Source organism: Lynx rufus, unplaced genomic scaffold (genome assembly GCF_022079265.1).
Source record: "Lynx rufus isolate CCGP_SWC_20201006 ecotype Redwood Valley unplaced genomic scaffold, mLynRuf1.p SCAF_2, whole genome shotgun sequence".
In the NCBI taxonomy this organism is placed as follows: domain Eukaryota; kingdom Metazoa; phylum Chordata; class Mammalia; order Carnivora; family Felidae; genus Lynx; species Lynx rufus.
Window position 1 is genome coordinate 117,437,396 of NW_025814834.1, and position 25,123 is coordinate 117,462,518.

A 25,123-nucleotide genomic window follows, 5' to 3' on the forward strand; every position below is an offset into this window, starting at 1 on the left:
TTATGCTCTTGGAGGCAGTAATTTCACCTTAACATTGCTAGCAGTGCATGAATCTAGGATCACACAAATTTGAACTTGATTTACAGGTTTGCACTTCCTTGTCGTATGACCTAAGGCAAATTATTTCATTTCTCCATGTTCTTGTTTCTTCATTTTAAAATTGAAATCACAACACTGCCTCTTGGATCACAAAGATTAAATGAGATAATATATGTAATGAAGTCACCAGACTGTCTGGCATCTAGTATATGCTCAATTATTATCCCAAGTGAACGACTGGACAAGTATATAAGGATACATATAAAATAATGTTTATTATAGCATTATTAATATGATTGAAAAATTATAAACAATTAATACCAAACAATTTTATCCATCACTGTAACACAACACTGTAGTCTTTTTTTTTTTTTTTTTTTTTTTTTAAATTTTTTTTTTTTTTTTTAACGTTTATTTATTTTTGGGACAGAGAGAGACAGAGCATGAACGGGGGAGGGGCAGAGAGAGAAGGAGACACAGAATCGGAAACAGGCTCCAGGCTCTGAGCCATCAGCCCAGAGCCTGACGCGGGGCTCGAACTCACAGACCGCGAGATCGTGACCTGGCTGAAGTCGGACGCTTAACCGACTGCGCCACCCAGGCGCCCCAACACTGTAGTCTTAAGATAGCTCCTGGAACACAGTAAGCACTCAATAAGTGCTGAATGAACAAAAAAGGGTTGGTTGAATAAATTGGGGCACAATCAGACAACAGAATGCTATTCAGTCACTCTAAAAATGACATATGTTGGAATTTTCATTGAAAGTACATGTATAGTACAGTCCTTTTGTTTAAAAATATATGTATATATATAATAGAAAAAGGTCCAAAAGGCTATACATACATCAAGATGTTGACATTTCCTATGGTGGGATTGTGGCAGTATGGATATTTTTATTATCTTATTTTTGCTTAGCTGTATTAAATTTTTTTCCTACGAGTATTATGCATTGATTTTGCAGTGAAAAGCTATTTTTAATTTTAAAAATATATGTTCCAAATGCACAAATAAATTGGAACCAAGAGACAGACCTAGATTTGAATCTTGGTTAAATCCAGTTTTTTCAAAAAGCATCTTATTATTCATTTATATGCTTATTTTCCCATTGGACATCGAAATCCTTAAAAATATGGAACATGTCTCCATGTTTGTCTCTTTGTAGCGCCTTTCACAAAACCTTACACGTTATCAGTGCTCAATAAATGCTTGTCAGTGACAGGCAATACACCCCACCACAGCTCTTGCAATGGTGTTTAATGCGTTGGTCACAGCAGCAAAGTAACTCCCTCTAGAATCTCTACGGAGATGGTGATGGTTCCAACACTTTTAAAAAACTGATCCTGAAATGCCCATAAGTGAACAAGAGTGTCCTCTGGATTCCTCTTCCTTTGAAATGCAAATTCTGTTACAGGATCCTAATTTTTCTGTAAATAATTCAGAGATCGAACCAACTTGTGGTTACAGGAGAAGGTCCAAGTTTCTAGTGTTACTTGTTTAGGTAGAAATCTATAAAGTACCTTTTGAAGATATTAATCAGCCCCCTCCCAGCTTCACGTTTATTTACAGAAATCCAAAATGCCAAATGTTTTCTCGGCCCTAAAACGTACTCTCTGCAAAAAAAAGTACTCTCTGCACTGTAACTTACTTACTCTGTCAGGATTATATTATTACCAACCCTTAAATTATCATCTTAGGTAGTGATGAAACTAATAAGAGTTATAACTAGTTAATCAAGTTAACCATTTTTTATTCAAAGAGCAACACTGTCTTAAATCTCATTCTTAATTATTCCTCACTTTCGTACTATTTTTTCCCCTGCTTTGGTTTACAACATATCTTAGTAGGCAGAAAGCTTCACATATTTGTGAATTTGGTAAAAACAAATCCTGCCTACTTTGTAAGTGATATTTATAAGCAAGGGATTAGAAAAATCATAGCTAGATAAATCTTAAAATATTATTTCAGCTGAGTGCTTAGTTGTCCGGACTGGAAACACACCATCTGAGTTCAATTCCAGCTTTGTCGCCTATTAGGTCTATATGACTTTGGATAAGGTTTTCACTTCTCTAAAACCTCAATCCCATCTGGAAAATGAAGTTGATGATAATAAAAATATCTACCTCGTTGGGTCGTTACGAGAATTAAACAAAACTGAATGGATAAAGCAGTACTATCCAACAGAAATGTAAAGCAAGTTACAAATGTGAACTGCTACGGGATTCTAAATGTTCTATGACTATATTAGAAAGGTAAAAAGGAAGGTGAGATTAATTTTAATAGCATATTTGGCTTAACCCATATATCCAAAACATTATCAACATCAAAACATTATTAATGAGATTATTTTACATTTCTTGTTTGGTATTAAGTCTTTGCAATTTGATGTATATTTCATATCGGCAGCACACCTCAAATTAGACCAGCCACATTTCAGGCGCTCAGTAGCTACATGTGACTAGTGGCTATCTTCCTGGATAGCACAGGTATAACGTGCTATCTAGCACATACTATGGCTAAATAAATTTAATTCTTGGTATCATCATAACTCCCTTTTTAGGAATCGCTATGGATTTTTCTCCAAGTATGTGAATCATAACACTAGCTAATATTGGGTGGTTCTGGAACAATGGCGTTAAAAAACACTGAATTACATGGTCAGAAAACTATTCCTTCTAAAATTACTTTTTCATCTTTCTGACCATATCGAGAAAAAAGTGTCAGTTTGATACTACAAAACTTTGTTTTTAAAATTTAAATTTCTTATTGATATATAATTCACAGACACGAAATGTACCAATTTTAAGGGTGTTGTTTGATGATTTTGACAAATGGATACAGTTGTGTAACCACTTCCCTAATCAAGATACAGAACATTTCTATCACCTGGGCCAGGGCTTCTTAAAAGCCAGGAAAACTAGTGCAACCTCAACAACAAGAGCCCTGCAGTCAACCCTGTATCTTTGAATACATACAGATTGCTTCCCGGAAAAGTTCTACCAATGTATATCTCTAAGCAATACTGAAACAGCCTCACTGCACACTTACCTTAAGGAAATAATCAGAGATGGGACAAGGGTTTCTCAATACACAAGATGTTTATTGCCATATTACTTATATCAAATAAAAACTGTAAACAATCTAAATATCTAATAGTAATGGTTAAAGATATGTTCTTAACACTGAAATTATATAGCCATTAAGATTATTTTAAATAATTTTTAATAACATGGGAAAGTGTTCTCAATATAATTAAAAGTAAGAAAACAAGTAGAAAACTGTATAGACAATATGGTCCTAATTATGTCAAAAACAAAACAAAACTCAAAGAACTTTAGGTAAAGAAAAAACCAAAGGGAATATGCCAAAATACTAACAGCGGTTAATTCTAACTGTGGTGTTATGAAAGGTTTTTACTTTAATACTTGAGTTTTTCATTATAATGAGAATGAACTACTTGGTGGAGAGAGCCTATTTTTCTTTATTTGTCTTTACTAGTTAGAAAATAGTTGAAAAATGGGACCATTAATTATTCTGCAGGCGTATAGCTAATGAGGGTTTAACTGAATCCGGTAGCATTACAGAGAACCTACTATGTGTAGTCGTTATTATCAGATTGAAAGGGAATTTGGCTGTAAAGGGATTGTTGATCTGGGGTCACCTTCTAGCAGGATACGTCTTCCTCCTTGTTAAAATTCTTAAGTAGTAAACTGACAGCACTGGAGACTACCGTGCTCTCTTCACCCAAGTTCAAGTGGGGTTCAGGCAAGGGCAGCACTTTGGCTAATACATCTACGTAGCTTCCCCGTTCCCCTCCACTTCTATCCTGAATTCCGAGAAGACAGAGGGATTTCTTCTACTGAGAGAACAATTCCATCCGTATGGATCTGGTTCTTGGCCTCTCAGCTCACACGGCTAACTTAAAGTGTCAATTGCGGCCGGCAGGGACTAGAACTCTTTAATATTGATTGACTTGTGAAGTGATAAGGCAAGCCAGCTCAAATCCCTAACCAAGATGCTCATTTATTTGCAAGGTAGGATCATGTGCATTAGAAACACAAGAACAACAGATCAGTCTATTGTAGGTGAATAAATAATGGGTATGGTTCATTTAAATACACCTAGGAATTTGCATTTTTCTATTAACACGTTTATTTTGAACACTTAAGAGAAATAATACCTCTCTTGAGCATATTAGCTTTTAAGCATATTAGCCAGGGTGATCCTGATAAAATATCAGATGTCACGGTTCTGCTTAAAAATCTACAAAACACATAAAAACTTGTACCTAAATGTTTATAGCAGCACTGTTTATAACAGCCAAAAGGTGGAAACAGCTCAAATGTTCACCACTGACAAACGGATAAACAAAATACAGTATAGGCATACAATGTAGTGTATGCAGCATTAAAAAGGAAGTAAGTATCGGTATAGGCTACAACATGGAAAACATTATACTAAGTAAAAGAAGCCACTCGCAAAAGGCAATATATATTATATGGTTCCCTTTACATGAAAAGCTCAGAACAGGGAAATCTACAGAAACAGAAAGTAGATTAGTGGTTGCTTAGGCCTGGGGGGGAGAGGGGTTCTTTCTAAGGTCATGAAAATGTTCTAAAGTTGACTGTGGCTAATGGTTGCACATATCTGTGAATACACCCAAACCATTGAATTGTATACTTTAAAGGGATGAATTGTATGGTTCATACGTTATAGTTCAATAGAACTGTGAAGAAAACCCAAACCCTTCAATGCTAACTTACAGTGCAAACCAGTGCTCGAGACAGTGGACAAGACCTCCCCTGTCAGGTTCCAGATTCCTCTCTGACAGCACATCTCCCTCTCCTTTCCTCAGCCTCTCCTGTCTCCTCAGACACACTGCATGACTGTGCCTTAGGACACTAGCTCTGCTGTGCCCGAAATGTTCTTCCCTCCACCTATTTGGTTCACTCCCTCAACCCCTTCAAGTCTTTCCTCAAATCTCTTAACGTGGCCTTTTCTGACACCATGCTGAGGAGGGTAACTTACCTCCCACAGCCCCCATGCAATACCAATTGCCCTTTACCTTGCTTTGCTTCTTTTCTCCCATAGTATTTGTCACCTGATTTACTATCAAGTTTACTTATTAAGTTTATTGTTTATTTCTGTCTCCCTCTGCATTAAAATGTAACTTTCACGAGGGCTAGGATCTTTATGTTATTCACGGAAGTATCTCCCATGCTCATTTACTGAGCTGAATTTATTTGCTGAATGAGTGAGTGAACTATGAACTTTATGCTGTTCTCATGTGTTCAATATATATTTATTTATGAATTCTAGAACTCTCAACTAGGGCAGTAAGACTTCTGACTGTTCCACACAGATGTTGGTGAAAATCTCGGTTGTGCTATGGAACAACTCATGTCATATACAATTCCTAGAAGTTGAAATTTTGACCCCCACCCACTCCCCGACCAGCAATTGAGGGTATATTAGGCCAGTATGACTAATGAGACAAATGAAGAAGGAAGTTGGTGGTGGGGGGGGGGGTGGGTATTAATTCCATAAGAAGGGAAAACACTGAGACAGGAGACCACAGTGTATACACTGCAAACCTGCATGGACCCCAGAGACACAACGGACTAACCATTCAGGGAAAGCACACCTGTATGTGTTCAGATCTCTGCTAAATCCACTACCCAGATCCTTTTTAGGGCAGGTTCTCTGCAAAGAAGCATGAAAATTATGCCTTTAAAGAGGTCCCTGTGACCGGTTAGTATCTTTTTTTTCTTTGTATTTCATTATGCACAAAAAAGAGAAGGGAAAGTAAATCAAAATTCATATTAAACTTCATATGGCTATGGAGAGGAGATAATATTGACTGCCTCTCTTTATCTGGAGGCAATTTTATTAAGAATGTTGCTAAGGAGATAATTAGCTTCTGCAAAATTCCTTGGTGTCTTAGCAGCAAATACACGCCTTCTATTTTAAATGGTGTTTAAATCAGGGCGCCTGGGTGGCTCAGTCAGTTAAGCAACCAACTCTTGATTTCAGTTCAGGCCATGATCTCACCATTCATGGGATAAAGCCTTGTGTGTTGGGCTCTGCACTGAATGTGAAGCCTGCTTGGGATTCTCTCTCTCCCTTTTTCTCTGCCCCTCCCTGACTCTCACTCTCTCTCTCAAAGTAAATAGATAAACTTAAAAAAAAGTTTGTTTAATCTTTTAAACAAGATTTAAATCTTGTTTAAACCTAGACAAAGATGATCACAATTACACTTAGAGCAGGACCTATAGAAACAAACCCTGTAACTACAGAAGGCTGTGGAACTCTGCTTCACTGTAACCAGTACTTGAATCATCGAAAAATGTTGTCACAAAAGAATTGTTTTAAAGAAAGAAGATGCTTATATACTACATTAACAAAATGAAAGATAAAAAATGATATGATCAGATCACTTCACTAGATACAGAAAAAGCATTTGACAAAATTCAACATCCATTTTAGATAAAAATTCTTAACAAAGTGGGTACAGTGGTAATGTACTTCAACATACATAGTAAAGGTCATCTATGACAAGCCCACACCCAACATCACAGTTAATGGCGAAAAGCTGAAAAGCTTTTCCTCTAAGATCGGGAACAAGACAAGGATGTCCACTTTCACCACTTTTATTCAACATAGTATTGGAAATCCCTGCCAGAACAATTAAGCAAGAAAAAAAAAAAAGGCATTCAAATTGGAAAGTCAGAAGTAAAACTGTCACTTTTTGCAGATGACATGATATTATTTACAGAAAACCTAAAGACTCTACCAAAAAAATATTAGAATAATTCAGTGAAGTTGTAGGTTACAAAATCAATAAAAAGAAATCTATTGCATATCTATTCACTAATAATGAACTATCAGAAAGAGAAATTAAAAAAAAATCCCATTTACAGTTATATCAAAAAGAATAAAATACCTAGGAATAAATTTAAGGAAGGAGGTGAAAAGACCTGTACATTGAAAACTATAAGACATTGATGAGAGAAAATGAAGACATAAATAAACGGAAAGATATTCCATACTCATGGATTAAAAGAATTAATATCGTTAAAATATCTACACTACCCAAAGCAATCTACAGATTTAATGCAATCCCCATCAAAACTCCAATGACATTTTTCATAGAAATAGAATAAAAAAATTTGTAACCACAAAAGACCTTGAATAACCAAAGCAATCTTAGGAAAGAAAAGAGCTGGAGACAATGTGCTCCCTGATTTCAAAATGTATTACAAGGCTATAGTAATCAAAATAGTATGGTAGTAACACAAATGGATCAATGGAACAGACCAGAGAGTCCAGAAATAAACTCTTGCATATATGGCCAATTAATTTATGGCAAAGGAGGCAAGAATATACAACGGGGAAAGGATAGTCTCTTCAGTAAATGCTGTTGGGAAAACTGGACAGCCACATGCAAAAGGATGAAACTAGACCACTATCTTATACCACACACAAAAATAAACTCAAAATGGATTAAAGACATGAATATAAGATCTAAAGCCATGGGGCACCAGGATGGCTCAGTTGGTTAAGTGTCCGACCCTTTTTTTTTTTTTTTAACATTTATTTATTTTTTGAGAGACAGAGAAAGACAGAGCAGGAGCAGGGGAGGGGCAGAGAGAGAGGGAGACACAGAATCCGAAACAGGCTCCAGGCTCTGAACTGTCAGCACAGAGCCCAATGTGGGGCTTGAACTCACGAACTGTGAGATCATGACTTGAGCCAAAGTCGGACACTTAACCTACTGAACCACCCAGGTGCCCCAGTGTCCGACTCTTAATTTTGGCTCAGGTCATGATCTCATGGCCTCAGTCATGAGATGGAGCCCTGCATTTGGCTCTGTGCTGGGTGTGGAGCCTGCTTAAGATTCTCTCTCCTCTCCTTCTGCTCCTCCCCTGCCCACATGCACACACGCATGTGCACTCTATCTAAAAAAAAAATAAAATAAAAAAATTAAAAAAAAGATCTGAAACCATAAAACTCCTATAAGAAAACATAAGCAGTAAGCTCCCTGACATTGGTCTTGATGATAATTTTTTGGATTTGATACCAAAAGCAAAGGCAAGAAAAAAAAAATAAACAAGTGAGATTGCATCAAACTAAAAAAGCTTCTATACAGCAAAGGAAGTCATCAACAAAATGAAAAACCTACTGAATTGAGAAAATATTTGCAAATCATACATCCAATAAGGGGTTAATATCCAAAATTCATAAAGAACTCATATAACTCAATGAAAAAAACAAACAAACAATTCAATTAGGGGTGCCTGGGTGACTCAGATTGGTTAAGCAATCTGACTGCAGCTCAGGTCATGATCCATGGTTCATGGGTTCAAGCCCATGTTGTGTTCTGTGCTGACAGCCCAGAGCCTTGAGCCTGCTTTGGATTCTGTGCCTCCCTCTCTCTCTGCCCCTATCCCACTCATTCATTCTCTCTCTCAAAACTAAATAAACATTAAAAAAAATAATTTGATTAAAAAATGGGCAGAGGATTTGAATAAACATATTTCCAAAGAAGTCATACTGAAGGCCAACAGGTACATGAAAAGATGTTCAACATCAGTAGTCATCAGGGAAATGCAAATCAAAACCAGGATGAGCCATTACCTCACACCTGTTAGAATGGCTATTATCAAAAAGGCAAAAAATAACCAGTGTTGGCAAGGATGTGGAGAAAAGGGAATTCTTATGTACTGTTGAGGGAATGTAAACTGTTGTAGTCTCTATGGAATAGAATATGGAGGTTCCTCAAAAAATTCAAACTAGAACTACCATATGATCCAGCAATTCCACTTCTGGGTATTTATGTAAAGAAAACAAAAACACTAGCTCAAAAAGATATACACACCCCCATGTTCGTTGGAGAATTACTTTCTTTTTTAAAAAAATATTGATTTATTTTGAGAGAGAGAGCATGTGTGCAGGCAGAGACAGACAGGGAAAGAGAGAATTCCAAGCAGGGTCCATGCTGTCAGCACAGAACCGGGCTTGGGGCTCGATCTCATGAACCATGAGATCATGACCTGAGCCCAAATCAAGAGTCAGATGCTTAACCAACTGAGCCATCTAGGCACCCTGCAGAATTATTTTCAATAGCCAAGATAAGAAAACAACCTAAGGGTCCATCCATAGACGGATGGATAAAGAGAATGTGGTGCATATCTATACAATGAAATAATAGCCATAAAAAAAAAAGGAAACTTGCCATTTGTGAAAATATAGCTGGATCTTGAGGGCATTATGCTAAGTGAAATAAACCAGACAGAGAAAGACAAATGTTGTATGATCTCACTTATATGTAGACTCTAAACAAAGCAAAACAAAATAAAACAAAACCAAGCTCACAGATACAGAGAAAAGATTGGTAGTTGCCAGAGGCAGTGGGTGGAGGGGTGGGTGAGATGGGTGAAGGGAGTTGAAAGGTGCAAAACTCATTTTATAAAATAAGTAAATCAGGGGGATATAATGTAAAGCCTGGAAACTCTAGTTAATAATACTACATTGTATATTTGAAAGTTGCGAAGAGAGTAAACCTTAAATGTTTCCCATCACAAGAAAAAACATTTTTTGTAACTATATATGCTGATGGATGTTAACTAGACTTACTGTGGTGATCATTTTGTAATGTACATGCTGTATACTTGAAGCTAATATAATGTTATATATCAATTATACCTCCATTAAAAAAAAGGTACTTGAGAAAGTGCAACTTAAATTATAACTTTTTTAAAAAACTTTTGTGTTTCAGAGTTTATTTATTTATTTTGAGAGAGAGAGAGGCAGAGGGAGAGGGAGAGAGAGAGAATCCCAAGCAGGCTCTGCAGTGTCAGCACAGAGCCCAATGCGGGGCTTGAACTCATGAACTGTGAGATTATAACCTGGGTCGAAACCAAGGGTTGTACGCTTAACTGACTGAGCCACGGAGGCACCCGTAAATTATAACTTTGAATGGCAAGTTGAATTTCAGATTCAACTAATGTATATCTCTATTTAAAGTCTTGATGTCTTGGGGTGCCTGGGTGGCTCAGTCAGTTAAGCATCTGACTTCAGCTCAGGTCATGATCTCATGGTTTGTGGGTTCAAGCCCCACATCAGGCTCTGTACTGACAGCTCAGAGCTGGAGCCTGCTTCAGATTCTGTGTCTCCCTCTCTATCTGCCCCTTCCCTGCTTGTGCTCTGTCTCTCTCTGTCTCTCAGCAATAAATGTTAAAAAAAAGTTTAAAAAAATATTGATGTCTTTTAGAAATAGAAGGTATCCCAGGATGAAGATTATTAAAATTGCTACATGAGAGATAAGGTTACATGTAATTTTCTAGGATGCAGGAGATCATTTTTGACCTACTTACCATTACATTAAGTATCTTGGCCCAAATCATAAACTAGTAAGTGGTGGTATCTGACTACAGAATAAACCTCTACTGATCTAAGGTTTTACTTAAGAGATCAGGGAAATCAAGTGACCTGTATCCCAGAAATATCCTCCAATACACATTTCCCACTCTAGAGGGATGGTAGTTCCTCTATCAGCACATCACACTCCCAGCTATGAGACATGATTTCTTTCCTGTTTATTGAGACACCTATTAATCCATAGCCTTGTGGGGTAGCCCATACCACATTTTACATGATTCCAAGTATAAAAGGAGGGCATTCATCACTCACATCTAAAAGTATACTATTTCCTGATCACTACAATCTCTTAAAATAGTACTTCTGTGCCGTTGAACTCTTGGGGTCAATGCTGTGTGTCACTTATTTCTTTGGACTCTTCCTTAAGAAATAACCCCCATATTACATAGGGAATTGCATAATACACCCCTTCATAAAAATTAAACCCCAACAATTTACAGAAACAAATTACTAAACTTACTCTCCCCCAAATGAAGGTTTTATTGCCAGCTCACAGCAGCCCTACTATATCCAGTTATGAAACTGATTTTAAAAAATATTAACCTTTCCACTTACTGAGAGTCCAAGATTTCAAAATATATTAAGAGATGTGGACTTATGCAACATGCTTAGCAATACCCAAGGTAGCCCACGTTCATCATGAAAATGGAGCCTTTCCACTAAAAGATGAAGCTAAGTTGCTTTTGATTATTTAGGCCTTTATGATAATTGATCTCTGATATACAAATTCCACTATCTTTTTACTGATAATGATAAATTTCACGATCTATTAACTAGAGGTTATATATTTATGAAATATATATGATAAAAACCTGATTGATGATTTTATCATTTTATAAATGATAAAAACCTGATTTTGGATCATTTTTGTATTGCAAACATTAATTAATTTTTTTTCCAGGTTGGTAGTTACCATAGTAACTCCCTCCTTCTTAAAAAGTTTCATTGGTTAGGGCCAGCAAACAATCCTGTTCAAGATTTTAATGAACCTTCTATTGCTGAGGCTATTAGCTCAAACATAATTCAGTGTACTGCTTAGCATACTGTTAGGTCAGACGAGGAAATACCAAATCTGGCTAGTTGGAAGACTCTAATCTAAAGCTTTTGCAAAAATGCCCCACTTTCTTATTTTTACATAAAAGATTATTTGCTCAGGAACTAGAAAGTATTTTAGGTTATAGAATTAATGTGATTAAAGAAAAATGAGGAATTTGAAAACATGAGGGAAGAAGAAATTAACAAAATATCAAGAAAATTTGAAAAAGAAGCAAAAAGAACTTATAGACATAAAAATATAACCTTTGAAGTTAAAACCTGAATGGACAAATTAAAATAAACACAGATTAGACACAGATGAAGAGAGAATTATTGAAATGGAATACTGATCTGAAAAATTACACAGATCTGCAGCACAGAGAGATAGGAATTGATAATATAAATGAAAGGTTAAGAGACAAAACATATCTCATAGGAGTTCCAGAAGGATGGAACAGAGGAAACAGAAAAGCAGCAATGTTAAAAGAAATAATGACTAGAAATTTTCCAATAATTTTGCCAAACATGAGTTTTCATGCCAACTACTATAAATATAAATTCACATTTAGATACATAATACTGAAACAAGAACATCAAAGACAATCTTAAAAGAATCAGAGAATATACTGCCTACAACCCCAAAAAATAATTATATTGAAAGGAGACTTAACAGCAACAATTAAAAATAATATTCCATTTCTTCTGACTTTTAAGTGCTGAGAGTAAATTATCAACCTGGATTTCTAAACTTAATAAACTAAGATATTTTTATAAAAAAAATCAAATTGACTAGTAGCTAAAAGAACTACTAAAGGATTTTTAAAAATGTTTTTAATTTTATATTTGAGAGAGAGAGAGAGAGAGCATAAGCAGGGGAGACAGACTCTGAAGCAGGCTCCAGGCTCTGAGCTGTCAGCACAGAGTCTGACGTGGGGCTCAAACCCAAGAGCAGTGAGATCATGACCTGAGCCAGAGTCGGATGCTTAACCGACTGAGCCACCCAGGTGCCCCAAGGATGTTTTTAATAAGAAGAAAATTGGATTAGAAAGAAGGAGCAGAGTGAAAAAGCCAGTGTTGGGGGGCAGGGGAAGCAAATACATAATGACAACTGAAAAATAATGATGATTAACCAAATTAATCATAATTATAAAAACAAGATGGAACCAAAATGCTAACTATGATAGCTTGTCAGTTGGGAGGAAGCTAATCAGAGATCCTTCTGATCATTCCAAGATCCTTGTATTATTTGTGAGAAAGGCAGAAATAGATTACTTTTAACCTGTTTCTTCATTCATTCAACAAATATCTTTTAAGGGCAGGTAAAACTAATCTGTGGTGATAGAAGTCAAATAGTGATTATTTTGTGAGAGTTGTGACAAGGAGGGGACGTGAGGCATAAGGGAGACTTCTGGAGATGCTGGTAACATTCTACGACTTGGTTTGGGTAGTAGTGACATAGTTGTATTCACTTTGTCATATTTCATTGAGCTGTCTGCTTATCATTCATACACTTCTCTGTATGTAATGAAGTATGCAAGTATATATTTCTATAAATTATAAAAGGAAACTACCGCACAATTTACTACAAAATAAAATTTTGATGGATTATAAAGCTATAACTTTAAATGCAAGTCCTAAAAATGGAAAAAATAGAGGTTAGCATTTACATAATTTTGGCTGGGAAAGAACTAAGAACGGCACCAAAGGCAGAAATCACTGGTAGTTTTGACTACATAAAAGTAAAAATAAAATATAATAAAAACTTTTATACAAAATACTGTGAATACTATAAAACGGATCATCAAACAAGAAAAAAGATTTGCTAAAATATGTAACAAATGGTCAATATCCTTAATTATACAGATATAATTAATAAAAATCATTGGCAAAAAATAACCAAATTGTAAAATGGGCAAAGAATATGAACTGGGCAAGTAAATAAACTAAAAAAAAAAAAAAAAAAAAAAGAAGTGCCTGGGTGGCTCAGTCAGTTAAGCATCTGACTCCTGGTTTCAGCTTAGGTCATGATCACACAGTTCATGAGTTTGAGCCCCACGCTGGACTCCGCACTGATATCGAGAAGCCAGTTTGGGATTCTCTCTCCTACTCTCTCTGCCTCCCCCCACCCCCCACACCTGTGTGTGCACACTTGTATGTGCTCTCTCTCTCTCAATAAATAAATAAACTTAAAAAAAACAACAACAATATGAACTAGCAATTCAAAAAGAGCTATATAAATGGCCAGTAAGCTCTGGAAAACTGACAAAGCAGTTAAGTAATTTGCCTAAACAGTAAGAGGGAAAGTCAGGATTCAAACTCTGGTAATCTTATCTTTCAATTAATATTTGTTTAATGAATGAATGATTATATACTTAACACTAAAAGATGTATACATCATAGACTACAAAATTCAGGTCATAAAACAGAATGTATAAGATATCCCTTTCTGCTGATACACTCACATAAATCAGGCTCAGAAAAAAAAAGGTCTCACCAGGGTGGCTCAGTTGGTTAAGCATCCGACTCTTGGTTTCAGCTCAGGTTATGATCTCGTGAGTTTAAGCCCTGCATTGGGATTCTTTCCCTCTGCCTGCCCTTCCCCCACTCATGCTTTATCTCTCTCTCTCTCTCTCTCTCTTTCTCTTAGAATAAATAAACTTAGTTCAGAAAAAAAACGTGCTGGAAAGATCAAAGTGTAACAATGGTTAGATTATGGAAGCTTTTTTTTCTCTTTATATTTTCTGAATGAAAAGAATTTTAGAATAAATACATATTACTTCCATGATAAAGGGGAAAAGTTATGTTAAAAGGCCAAACAGCAATACAAACAAAAAAGAACACAAACACCTCTAAATGACTCCTGATGTATCCATGTGTTCCTGGCTCAGCATGGATAGATCTCTCAGCGCCCCATCATTAAATTCAACTATCGTACCACGGTTCTCCATCTCCTCCTATCTTTCCTACTCTTAGTTTTTTGTTTTTTAAAGTTTATTTATTTAAGAGAGAGAGTGAGAGAGCGTACACGAGAGGGACGAGGGGCAGAGAGACAGTAGAGAGAATTCCAAGTAGGCTCTGCCCTGTTAGCATGAGCCCAAGGTAGGGCTTGATTTCAAAACCTGTGAGATCATGACCTGAGCCAAAATCAAGAGTCGGATACTTACTTGACTGAGCCACCCAAGTGCCTCTCCTACCCTTAGTTTCCAAATTAATCTTCCTAAAATACTGTGACTCTCTTGTAATTTCTATTGCTTAAATACTTTCAATGATTCTTCATTTTCATTCTCAGCCTGGAATTCAAGGCCTTTCACAATTATAGCATTCAGTCAACGTTTTCACTTATTGTGCACATTCCAGCTGGTTGACTATTTGCTCTTCTTTTCCTATGCATGTTGCCTATAGCTTCTGTAACTTGTTCATGTGGTTAACTCTGCCTAGAATGTATTCTTCCTCTTCGTGTCCGTTTTCTACCCATGGCTCAGCTTATGCACTATCTTCTCCATGAAATATTTGCTAATTTTTCTTAGTCACACTGAGAAGCCATGGCTCTTTAGTCTGTCTCTCCAGGCACTTACTTTGTTATTTTTTTCATGTTCTATCTTTCCTAACAGACAATGACTTCCTTGAAGTAGGATCTGTATCTTATTTATCTTTGTATTCTTCTTACTACTTATTGAATAAATGTAATTAATAAACAAAATAGAAAAACTCATGGAATTCAATATGATTATGCTTTAGTATTTTCAAAGTGCCAGTCTGTGGCTATTAGATTTCTCCTTTTTTGAACATAAGAAATATAAAGTGTTAACAGTACAGGCTAGTCCTTATACTCTAGGTCCCTTGAACTAATTAAGTGATTTATGAACCTAATGGGAGTATAGATCCTTCATTTCACACCAAGTCTAAATTGCTAAATTGCTCTATGAACTGTTGCATTTTGGTCTAGAGCAGTTTACTCAACATTGACCTTACCTTTCCTACATAAAAGGAATTTAAGCTTTATTCTCTAGGAAGGGGAACAGAGTTGTAGGATGGAATGTTCTCCCTTACCTTTTTGTGTTATGCACTGTGGTTCCTCCCAGGACAATCCTCACTCCAGGAGTGGTACGGTTCAGGTTATAAACTGTTAGAGCCTCTTCATAGGTGGCTCCTCCAATTATAAACACAACGATATCCTGAGGTCTGCAATAATGAAGAAAAGTCAGTATCATAGGATAAGAGGGGAAAAAGGCAAAGATTTGTTGTCACTATGATATGCACAGTTTTAATTTCTAAATCTTTCATTTTTGGTGGAAGAAGCAGAATTAAAGCAGAATAGAATAAAAGGCTTAAAAAAAGTTTTAATTATCTGAAATTGGCAGGAAACAGAGCAGGAAATGCTGAATAGTGATTTGCTTTCTGTTTATGAGCGGATGTCTTATAATTTCTGTGCTGTGGATTTCAGAATAGCACAATAGTGTTTGCTAGAACCAAATGTAGAAATATTCTTTTATATTCAAGAGGCTTCAGAGTACTTCACTGTGACATGATATCAATATAGCAGTAATTTATGCTTGTACTACACAACTCCTTTTGTATATAAGCCCTTTATCAAATACTTAGTACAGTGTCATTATAATGGCCTCTGTCCAAGGACCTTAAAGTATTTTGGAAAGTACTGGTACATTAGGATGTTCCCATAAGATGGAAACTAGAAACATTTAGTATTTTGAGTGTAAAAAGAGATTGGGACACATAAATAATGACACTTCTAGGAAATCTACCTCTTTGTAAAATCTTTGTTCTTGAATCATTTGAAAAACCAAGAAAAAAAAAAAAAACAACCCTGAAAACAAATGAAAAACTCTTGTGTCTCGTTTTGATACTGGAGATACTGACACATCAACTCAGTCACTTGCCTCACTTATCCACTGTGTGGGTAGCACAGTGCAGTTTTATGTGTTCCAACCTTTATCAGAATGGCTTATAACAAAGTAAGTGGACCTCGGTGGGGAGGGGGGAAAAAAGTAAGGACCTCCTATTGGTCCCTTCTGTAGATACTCACAAGAAGGAGACCATATCATTCCAAAACTGTTAAAGTTTGCCTTGTTTTTTCTCATGCCATCAAAAGAAGATACAATTACTTAATTTTAGTAGGCAAGTAATTTTATTAAATGACTTAACTGCACATTATTTAAAACTACATCAAGCAGAAGCATCCATTTGGAGGTTATAGCACAAAATTAAACAGAAACATCTTTAATCATATGTGCTTATGTATAAATCATGAAAAAGAGGACCTGCATTTCCTTTCTGTTCATCTCTTTCTTTTTTTTTCTTCTTTTTTTTTTTTTAATTTTTTTTTAATGTTTATTTATTTTTGAGACAGAGAGAGACAGAGCATGAACGGGGGAGGGGCAGAGAGAGAGGGAGACACAGAATCAGAAGCAGGCTCCAGGCTCTGAGCCATCAGCCCAGAGCCCGACGTGGGGCTCAAACTCACGAACCGTGAGATCGTGACCTGAGCTGAAGTCGGCCGCTTAACCGACTGAGCCACCCAGGCGCCCCACTGTTCATCTCTTTCTAAAACACCATGAAGGAATTAGCTGAGAGAGTATTTATTCTTATGGCACTTCATGGACACAGAATCAGATATTATGACCATAATTAAAAATGTTCTGAGAATCTGAATTGCAGAGATACCCACTAAGAGGCTCCAGATGATGAAAAGGTCGTTGTTTTGCAACTAATTAGGTAGAGAGTCAATCATGACATTTCTGTGTGAACTTGGAACTTAAAATCATGCCTTTAAATACTAAATTTACTTTTTAAATTTTTTTTTTCAACGTTTATTTATTTTTTGGGACAGAGAGAGACAGCATGAACGGGGGAGGGGCAGAGAGAGAGGGAGACACAGAATCGGAAACAGGCTCCAGGCTCTGAGCCATCAGCCCAGAGCCTGACGCGGGGCTCGAACTCCCGGACCGCGAGATCGTGACCTGGCTGAAGTCGGACGCTTAACCGACTGCGCCACCCAGGCGCCCCCTAAATTTACTTTTTAAGACAAAATAAACTTCATTTAAGTCTACTTACCTGAAACGATGTACTTAGCACTATAACGCTTTAGGAGTTACTTGCTATTATATATTCTATAATTGTTTTTGTTATTTTAAAATATGCTATTTTAACCTAGATTAATGTTTGCATATGGTATAAAACACAAAAAGGAATACTATAAAAAAATTGAGTTTCCTCCCTGCCACAGTGCTCTCACACTTCAATTTGTGTAGAGGCAAACACTACTACTTGAATCTTCTGTGTTCTTTCATAGATATTATCTATGGTATATATGCAAATATACACACATATACATATTCACATACATATATACACACACTACATATATATGTATATATATTTATAGCACACACACATAAATAAAAGCATTTTATGTGCACTGTTCTGCTCCTTGCCCTTATCTTGGATCTAGTGTGCATTTTATTTTGTTATTATTTTTTAAAGCTTATTCATTTATTTGGAGAGAGAGCGAGCATGAGCAGGGGAGGGGCAGAGAGGGAGAAGAGAGAGAATCCCAAGCAGGCTCCGTGCTGTCAGTGCAGAGCCCGATGTGGGGCTCGGTCCCACAAACCATGAGATCATGACCCGAGCCCAAATCAAAGAGTCAGACGCTTTGTCAATTGAGCCACCCAGGCGCCCTTTAGTGTGCATTTTAAACTTTGGTAGATGTCACCAAGCTGCTCCACAGATGTCATTCCGCCAGCAACTCAGGAAAGTGTCTATTTCTCCACAACCTTTCAAGTACCGTGTATTATCAAGGCTTTTGATCCTTTTTTTTTTTATTTTTTTTTATTTTTATTTTAGAGAGTGTGTGTGAGCAGGGGAAAGGGTCAGAGGGAGAGAGAGAAAGAAAAAGAAAGAGAATCTCAAGCAGGCTCCACACTTAGTGCAAAGCCTGACATGGAGCTTGATCCCACGACCTGGGATCGACCTGAGCTGAAATCAAGAGTTGGACACTTAACCGACTGAGCCACCCAGGCTGCCCAGTCCTTCTAAGTTGACTAAGTTGATCACTTGTTCCTCCTCAATATACTCTCTTCACTTGGTTTCCAGGGCATCACATTCTTGGTTTTCTTCTTACTTCATTAGTTGCTATTTTTCAGTGTTCCTCGATGGCTTCACCTCATCTCCTTGACCTCTTAATGGTGGAATGCCCAGAGCCCAGTCACTAGTCCTCCTTTCTTCTTCATCTACACTTACTCTCCAGATCTACTTTGCCCAGTGTAGTTACCACTAGCCACATATGGCTATTTAAATTAATTAAAATAAAATAAGGGTGCCTGGGTGGATCTGTGGGTTAAGTGTCTGACTCTTTGATTTTGGCTCAGGTCACGATTGTGAGATCGAGTTCCATATTGGGCTCTGCACTGACAGCAAGGAACTTGCTTGGGATTCTCTCTCTCCCTCTCTGCCCCTCCCCCACTCACACGTGCTCTCTCAAAATAAATAAACATTTAAAAATTAATTAAAATAAAATAAAATAGTCAGGGAGCACCTGGGTGGCTCAGCTGGTTAAGCATCTGACTCTTGGTTTTGGCTCAGATCATGATCTCACAGTCGTGAAATCAAGCCCTGTGTGGGGCTCTGCGCTGAGCATGGAGCCTTCTTAAGATTCTCTTCTTCCCTCTCCCTCTACTCCTCTCCTGCTTGTTCTCTCCTTCTAAAAAAATAATCGGGGGCACCTGGGAGGCTCAGTTGGCTAAACGTCCGACTTCAGCTCAGGTCGTGATCTCACAGTGTGTGAGTTCGAACCCCACGTTGGGATCTGTGGTGACAGCTCAGAGCCTGGAGCCTGCTTTGGATTCTGTGTTTCCCTCTCTCTCTGCCCCTCCTCTGCTCATGCTCAGTCTCTCTCTCTCTCTCAAAAATAAATAAAAACATTAAAAAATCAATCAATCAATCAATTAATATTTAGTTCTTCAACAGAACTAGTCACATTTCAAGTACTCAACAGTCACATGTGGCTAATGACTACCTTACAGGACAGCACAGAGCACATTTCCATCACTGTAGAAAGTTCTATTGAGCCTACTGATTATCCCTAGATGATCACACCCAAGTTGTATGGTTTCTAAATACATCTCTCTGCTGATGACTCCCAAATCTCTGTCTCCAGCCCAGACAGACCTCTCTCCTAAATGCCAGCCTTAAATATCTATTTACTTGACACTTCTACTTGGATGTTTAACAAATTTCTCAACTCAAATGTTCAAATTCCTAACCTCCCCCAAGCTTGTTTCACCTATAGCTTTCCCCATCTTAGTTGATGGCCAGTCTATTCTTTCAGTTGCTTAGGACAAAAACTGGATTCATCCTAACTCCCCTGTTATGGCTGGAATGAAGCAGATAAATTAGAGACATAGTGAGAGAAAGAGAGGGAGAAGTAAGCATGGGCCAGACAATGGAAGGCCTTGAGTCTTCTAGGCCATGGGGGAGTCACTGAAGGGTTTTAACAGGTACCTTGATCAAATGTGCTTTTTTGAAGGACAATTTTGGCAGTTGTGTGAGAATGGACTGGGGGATGCAGGTAGGAAAAACTGGGAAACAAAAGGCTATTGTAAGACTTCTAGAAAGACATGGTGAAAAATGGAACTAAAGAAATACCAGGAGTGTAGAGAGGGACTGGATATAGAAGACACAAAAAATGAGGACTCTTCAGAATTTGGTCAATGATTAAATGTGGAGGATGAGGATAAAGGGAGAGGACATTATATGTTTAAGTTTTCTGGTTTTGGTGACTAGGTATAGTGGTTTAGGTGTGAGAAAGCAAGCAAGACTGATTTACCGAAAATAAGACAAAAACATGTATTGGAGATACCTGTGGAGCATCCCAACAGAGATGTCCACTAAACATCTATCTGGACATTTAGGCCTAGTGATTTCCCTGAATACAGGTGGCAGCTGAAGCCATGGGAATAGAGTTCTTTTTTTTTCTTTTAACTTTTGAAGAAAGTTTATTTATTTTGAGAGAGAGGGAGAGAAAGAGAGAGAGGGATAGAGCGTGTGAGAGGGGAAGGGCAGAGAGTGAGGGAGATAGACAATCCCAAGCAAGCCCTGCGCTGTCAGCGCAGAGCCAGACATGGGGCTCGATCCCACGAACTGTAAGATCATGACCTGAGCTGTAACAAAGAGCTGGACGCTTAACCAACTGATTCATCCAGGAGTGAGGAGTTCTACCTAAGGAGGTCGTGTAGTATGAGAAGAGAACCCAAAGACAGAGCTTTGGGGAATCTTTAACATCTACAGGCTAAGCAAGATGAATAGCCAGCAAAGGTAACTGAGAAACTATCAGAAAAGTAGGAGGAGAACCAGAAGGGAGTGGCCAATGGACAAGTGACTTTCAAGAAGAACAGAATGGTTAACAGTGTCAAATGCACAGTGGGTAAGTAAGGTGAGGACTGAAAGAGACCGCAGTGCATGCTGCTGTGATGTGCATTTGTAAGAAAAGTCTTAGTGTATTATTTTGGAGTAAGAACCCAGGCTGCATGGATTGAAGAAGTGAAGACAGTGATTTCATTCAAGAAGCCTGGCGGTGAAAGGAAGGAGACAGAGAAGAACGCAGGCTCAAGGGCTTTAGAATTATTGCTTGTTTAATAGGAGAAACCCGAGTATGCTCATAGTCTGTGGGAAAGTAGTTAGACAAGGAGAAGCTGAAAATATAGGAGGGAGGGAAAGAGAAGGAGGGAATCAACACAGGAAGGTCTCAGGAGATGACAGGAGTCTAAGACAAGAGTGTTGACAGAGTGATTACCTCCAAATAGGAAAAAAGGATGTATTACCGTTAGAGTGGAGGAAGGATATAAAGGTAGGGATATATAAATAAGTTTATAAAAATGGGGGCTAGACACTGAGGGAGTTAATGTCTGACAGATTCAATTTTTTTCTCTAGGAAACACTGGTGGGCTCTGGGGTGGATTAGGTGATTTGTAGAGAATGGAAAACATTCAAAACTGATGTGGAGAATGAGACAAAGAGAGAGAATCAAGGGTACATAAAAGTTTGAGTATCTTTCATGTTTAAAAGACACTTTTAAAAGTTTGGTTGGCTCAGTTGGCTGAGCGTCTGACTTTGGTTCAGCTCATGATCTCTCGGTTCATAAGTTCAAGCCCCCCATCTGGCTCTGTGCTGACAGATTTGGATTCTGTGTCTCCATCTCGCACTCTACCCCTCCCCTCTCTCTCTCTCAAAATATGAATAAATGTTAAAAGAATTTTTAAAAAAAGTTTGAGTGTCCTGGAAGGCCCAAGTGAGTTTAGAAATAATGAATTTGTAGTGGCACTAAGCTATAATTTGTGTTATTTCCTCTAGTATCACAAAGAAGTAGATACCAGCCTTTAGGCTAAGTTATTAATCCAGTATTAATCTAGTGCTTTAGGCTGTAGGGAAAGAGGTTCTTTGTAAACTTGCAGGAAAGCATTACCTGAATCACTAAAATTCTCTATACCATCAAGGTTTTTTCCGTCAAGTCCTTGCCTCCAGTTACTGGCCAGCTTTTTCTTGTGGAGAAAGGTCATTTGCTTAAGAAATGCTGTATGATTATGACAGTAATATTTTTTCACCAAGTATGATTAGCTTTTAATTATTTGGGGACTGAATATTCAGGCAAAATACAGGTTCTCTTCTTTTTCTCCAACTGACATGGGCTGTTTCAGTTCGGACTAATACTTCTACAGAAGGGGAACATGAACAGCTAAAACTCAAGTTTAGTTCTTGTCAGATCTTTAGGAAAGATTTTTTTCTTTAATTTGTTTTATTATTTTGAGAGAGAGAGAGAGAGAGCGCACGCATGTACATACATGGGGGAGGGACAGAGAGAGAGGGGGAGAGACAATCCCAAGCAGGCTCCATGCTGTCAGCGGAGAGCCCGATGAGGGGCTCAATCTCATGAACAGTGAGATCATGACATGAGCTGAAATCAAGAGTTGGACAAATCGATTTCTTAAGGGGATCAAATAAGCTACAGTTGGCTATAATTTTAAATATGGACAGGAATCTCTGTAACCTTTATCATAGCATTACCCTCATGAATATATGCAATTTCTTTTTAACACCAAACTATGAAGGATATAAGTTTCTAATTCTTCCCACTATATTGATTCAAGAAGTACCAATGAGCTGAGATAATAATGGCTTCCCAAATACAGTCATTACTGGTTTAATATTCATTAAAGGAAGTGAAGAATTAGTTCTGTGGAAGAAAAAAATCCAGTGTTGGAAGAATGTGCCATCAAGGAGACAGAAGACATTCTGTCAATTGTTTGGTCTATGTTGTAACCACCTGAGGTCAGCCTAGGTAGAAAATGGGGGAAAAAGCAGTTACACTGTTCGGAGAAGTAATAAAATCCTCAAAGCTGAAATGAAATTCAATTCTCAAAAAAAATGAGTATTTTTTTTACAGTGAGACTCTTTACATTGAGGGACAACTCTAGACCTGTTATGCAGTTTATCTTGAGTAAATACTCATGAATTGCACAGATTATTTCATTAAGAAGAAGGGAAGGAAGTTTCTTTCTTGCAGGGAGAAGAACCAGACAGGAACACTTCTGTTTTGAGCTTCTGATCTGATAAGTCAATTTAAAAAGCAGCTGGGCAGACTAATGAGGATCATCCTGGAAAATATTTGTTGATTTTCTATAGCTTCCCTCTATTTACCTCAAGAGTACATCTGTCTCTTATGGAAAAGAAAGGCGAGAACTGAGAAGGAATAAACTCAAGCAGACTCCGAGTAGAGTCTGAGAATTCCACCCTTTAGCCTGACAATTTCAGGGTGCCAGAGTATTTTCGTGTTACTGGAGAGGGAAGAAATGTCACAGACAGTACCTGTGGGTGTAGGTTATATTAACATAAGGACAAAACTTAGATACAGGGATAGACTCTTACAGTCTGACTTAATTGTGTACTTAACAAAGATGACTATGTCACATTTGGTTATGAAAACATTAATAAATGTTTTCCTGAGCCTCCTACTACTTATTCAAACTGGCTTAAGGAGGAACATCAACGGAAAAAAAAAAATCCCTGACATTTTTCCTTTTCATTCCTTTCCCTGGTGAATTTTAAAAGTAGATGTTCTGATGGGGCCAACAGTAAAATACATGACAAATCATTTTTATATGATGGTTAGAGCTAAGTGGAATACACAGGTTCAATTCTTTGTACACATCTTGCTGTGCTCTGTAATTCACCATAGCAACCAAAAGCATTAATTAATGCAGGCAACAAACATTAGAATAAACAGCAGTCAGTTCATGCTGTATATAGATATACAAGGATACCTTGAGAACTCAACCAATTTACACCTTATTTTATTAGAAAAATAAACAAAACATTCTCACATATAGTATTTCTGGAAATCATTACTTCCATACATGAATAAGCTGAGTAGAAAAACTTAAACTTTTGGGGCGCCTGGGTGGCTCAGTCGGTTAAGTGTCCGACTTCAGCCAGGTCACGATCTCGCGGTCCGTGAGTTCGAGCCCCGTGTCAGGCTCTGGGCTGATGGCTCAGAGCCTGGAGCCTGTTTCCGATTCTGTGTCTCCCTCTCTCTCTGCCTCTCCCCCGTTCATGCTCTGTCTCTCTCTGTCCCAAAAATAAATAAAAGTTGAAAAAAAAAATTAAAAAAAAAAAGAAAAACTTAAACTTTTAAGAGGCAATATTTTATCTACTTTGTGGACCACTGTGTTTATGGCTAAAATTTAATTTTTTGAATACACTTACAGATAGTAAAGATCTTATGAGCATTTACTGGAAAAAAGGCCAATGTTAAAGGACTGCTGCCTTTATAGAAACAAAAATAAACTGCTACAACAAGATTCTACTAAATTTGTGTAAACGTGAAAAAGTACTTCCGTTTTGAATTGACTATGGAATGCATGACCAGATAGCTCCATTTTCTCACCAAATGTTTAAGTTGCTTGTTTTTATCAGGGACAAGAAGCAATTCTGGAGTGAGAAGGAAAAATGAGCCTGTTAACTAGGCTATGTGGGAGTCCCATCTGCAGAAGAAAGATCAAAACTCAATTTGTAGATATGGCTATACTGCCAAACAGGTAAACCATGAATTTAATAGCTAAGGGCTAAAACATTTCTACAAGCGTTCCTGGTTTTGCAAAAAAGTTGTATTCTTGCCACATCTCCTTTGATACTTTCTAATAACAACAAAACCAAGGAGCTCTATCCTGATGAGACTTAACTTACATAAAGATGACTAAAATTAATGACTCTTCTCAATGTGATGATCCAAGACAGTGGCTACAACTGAGAATGAGGCCAAGTGGAGGCAAAATACTGTGGACAGTTGATGGCAAACTGTAAAAATCTCAATTTTCTGGGAACATCAACCAATTTTATCCTTTACTTTAAATTTTCCAACTGTAAATCTTGTCATTTCAACTGTTTTAAATGCCTACATAAGAAATTTGACAACATCTATTGGACACCTATTTGTAAAGCACTGTGTTAAATATTGTGAAAAACCCAATATTAATAAAACATAGTTTTTACTTCAAGATTATGATACCTAATGCAATATCTAATGGGAAAGATAGGTATGTA

At 37.3% G+C, this 25,123-nt stretch overlaps 1 protein-coding gene across 4 annotated transcripts in view; it reads right to left on the reverse strand.

The window, feature by feature from the left end:
• The window catches only part of VPS45 (vacuolar protein sorting 45 homolog), a 66,068-nt gene that overhangs the window by 10,192 nt on the left and 30,753 nt on the right, over nt 1-25,123 (reverse strand). For 3 of the 4 annotated variants that reach the window (XM_047083542.1, XM_047083543.1, XM_047083544.1), the window contains exon 14: nt 15,563-15,694. In XM_047083542.1, the coding sequence (XP_046939498.1) occupies nt 15,563-15,694 (132 nt within the window). Of the gene's footprint in view, nt 1-652; nt 1,465-15,562; nt 15,695-25,123 lie in introns of those variants that run through there. The other variant, XM_047083545.1, reaches the window with a different exon arrangement.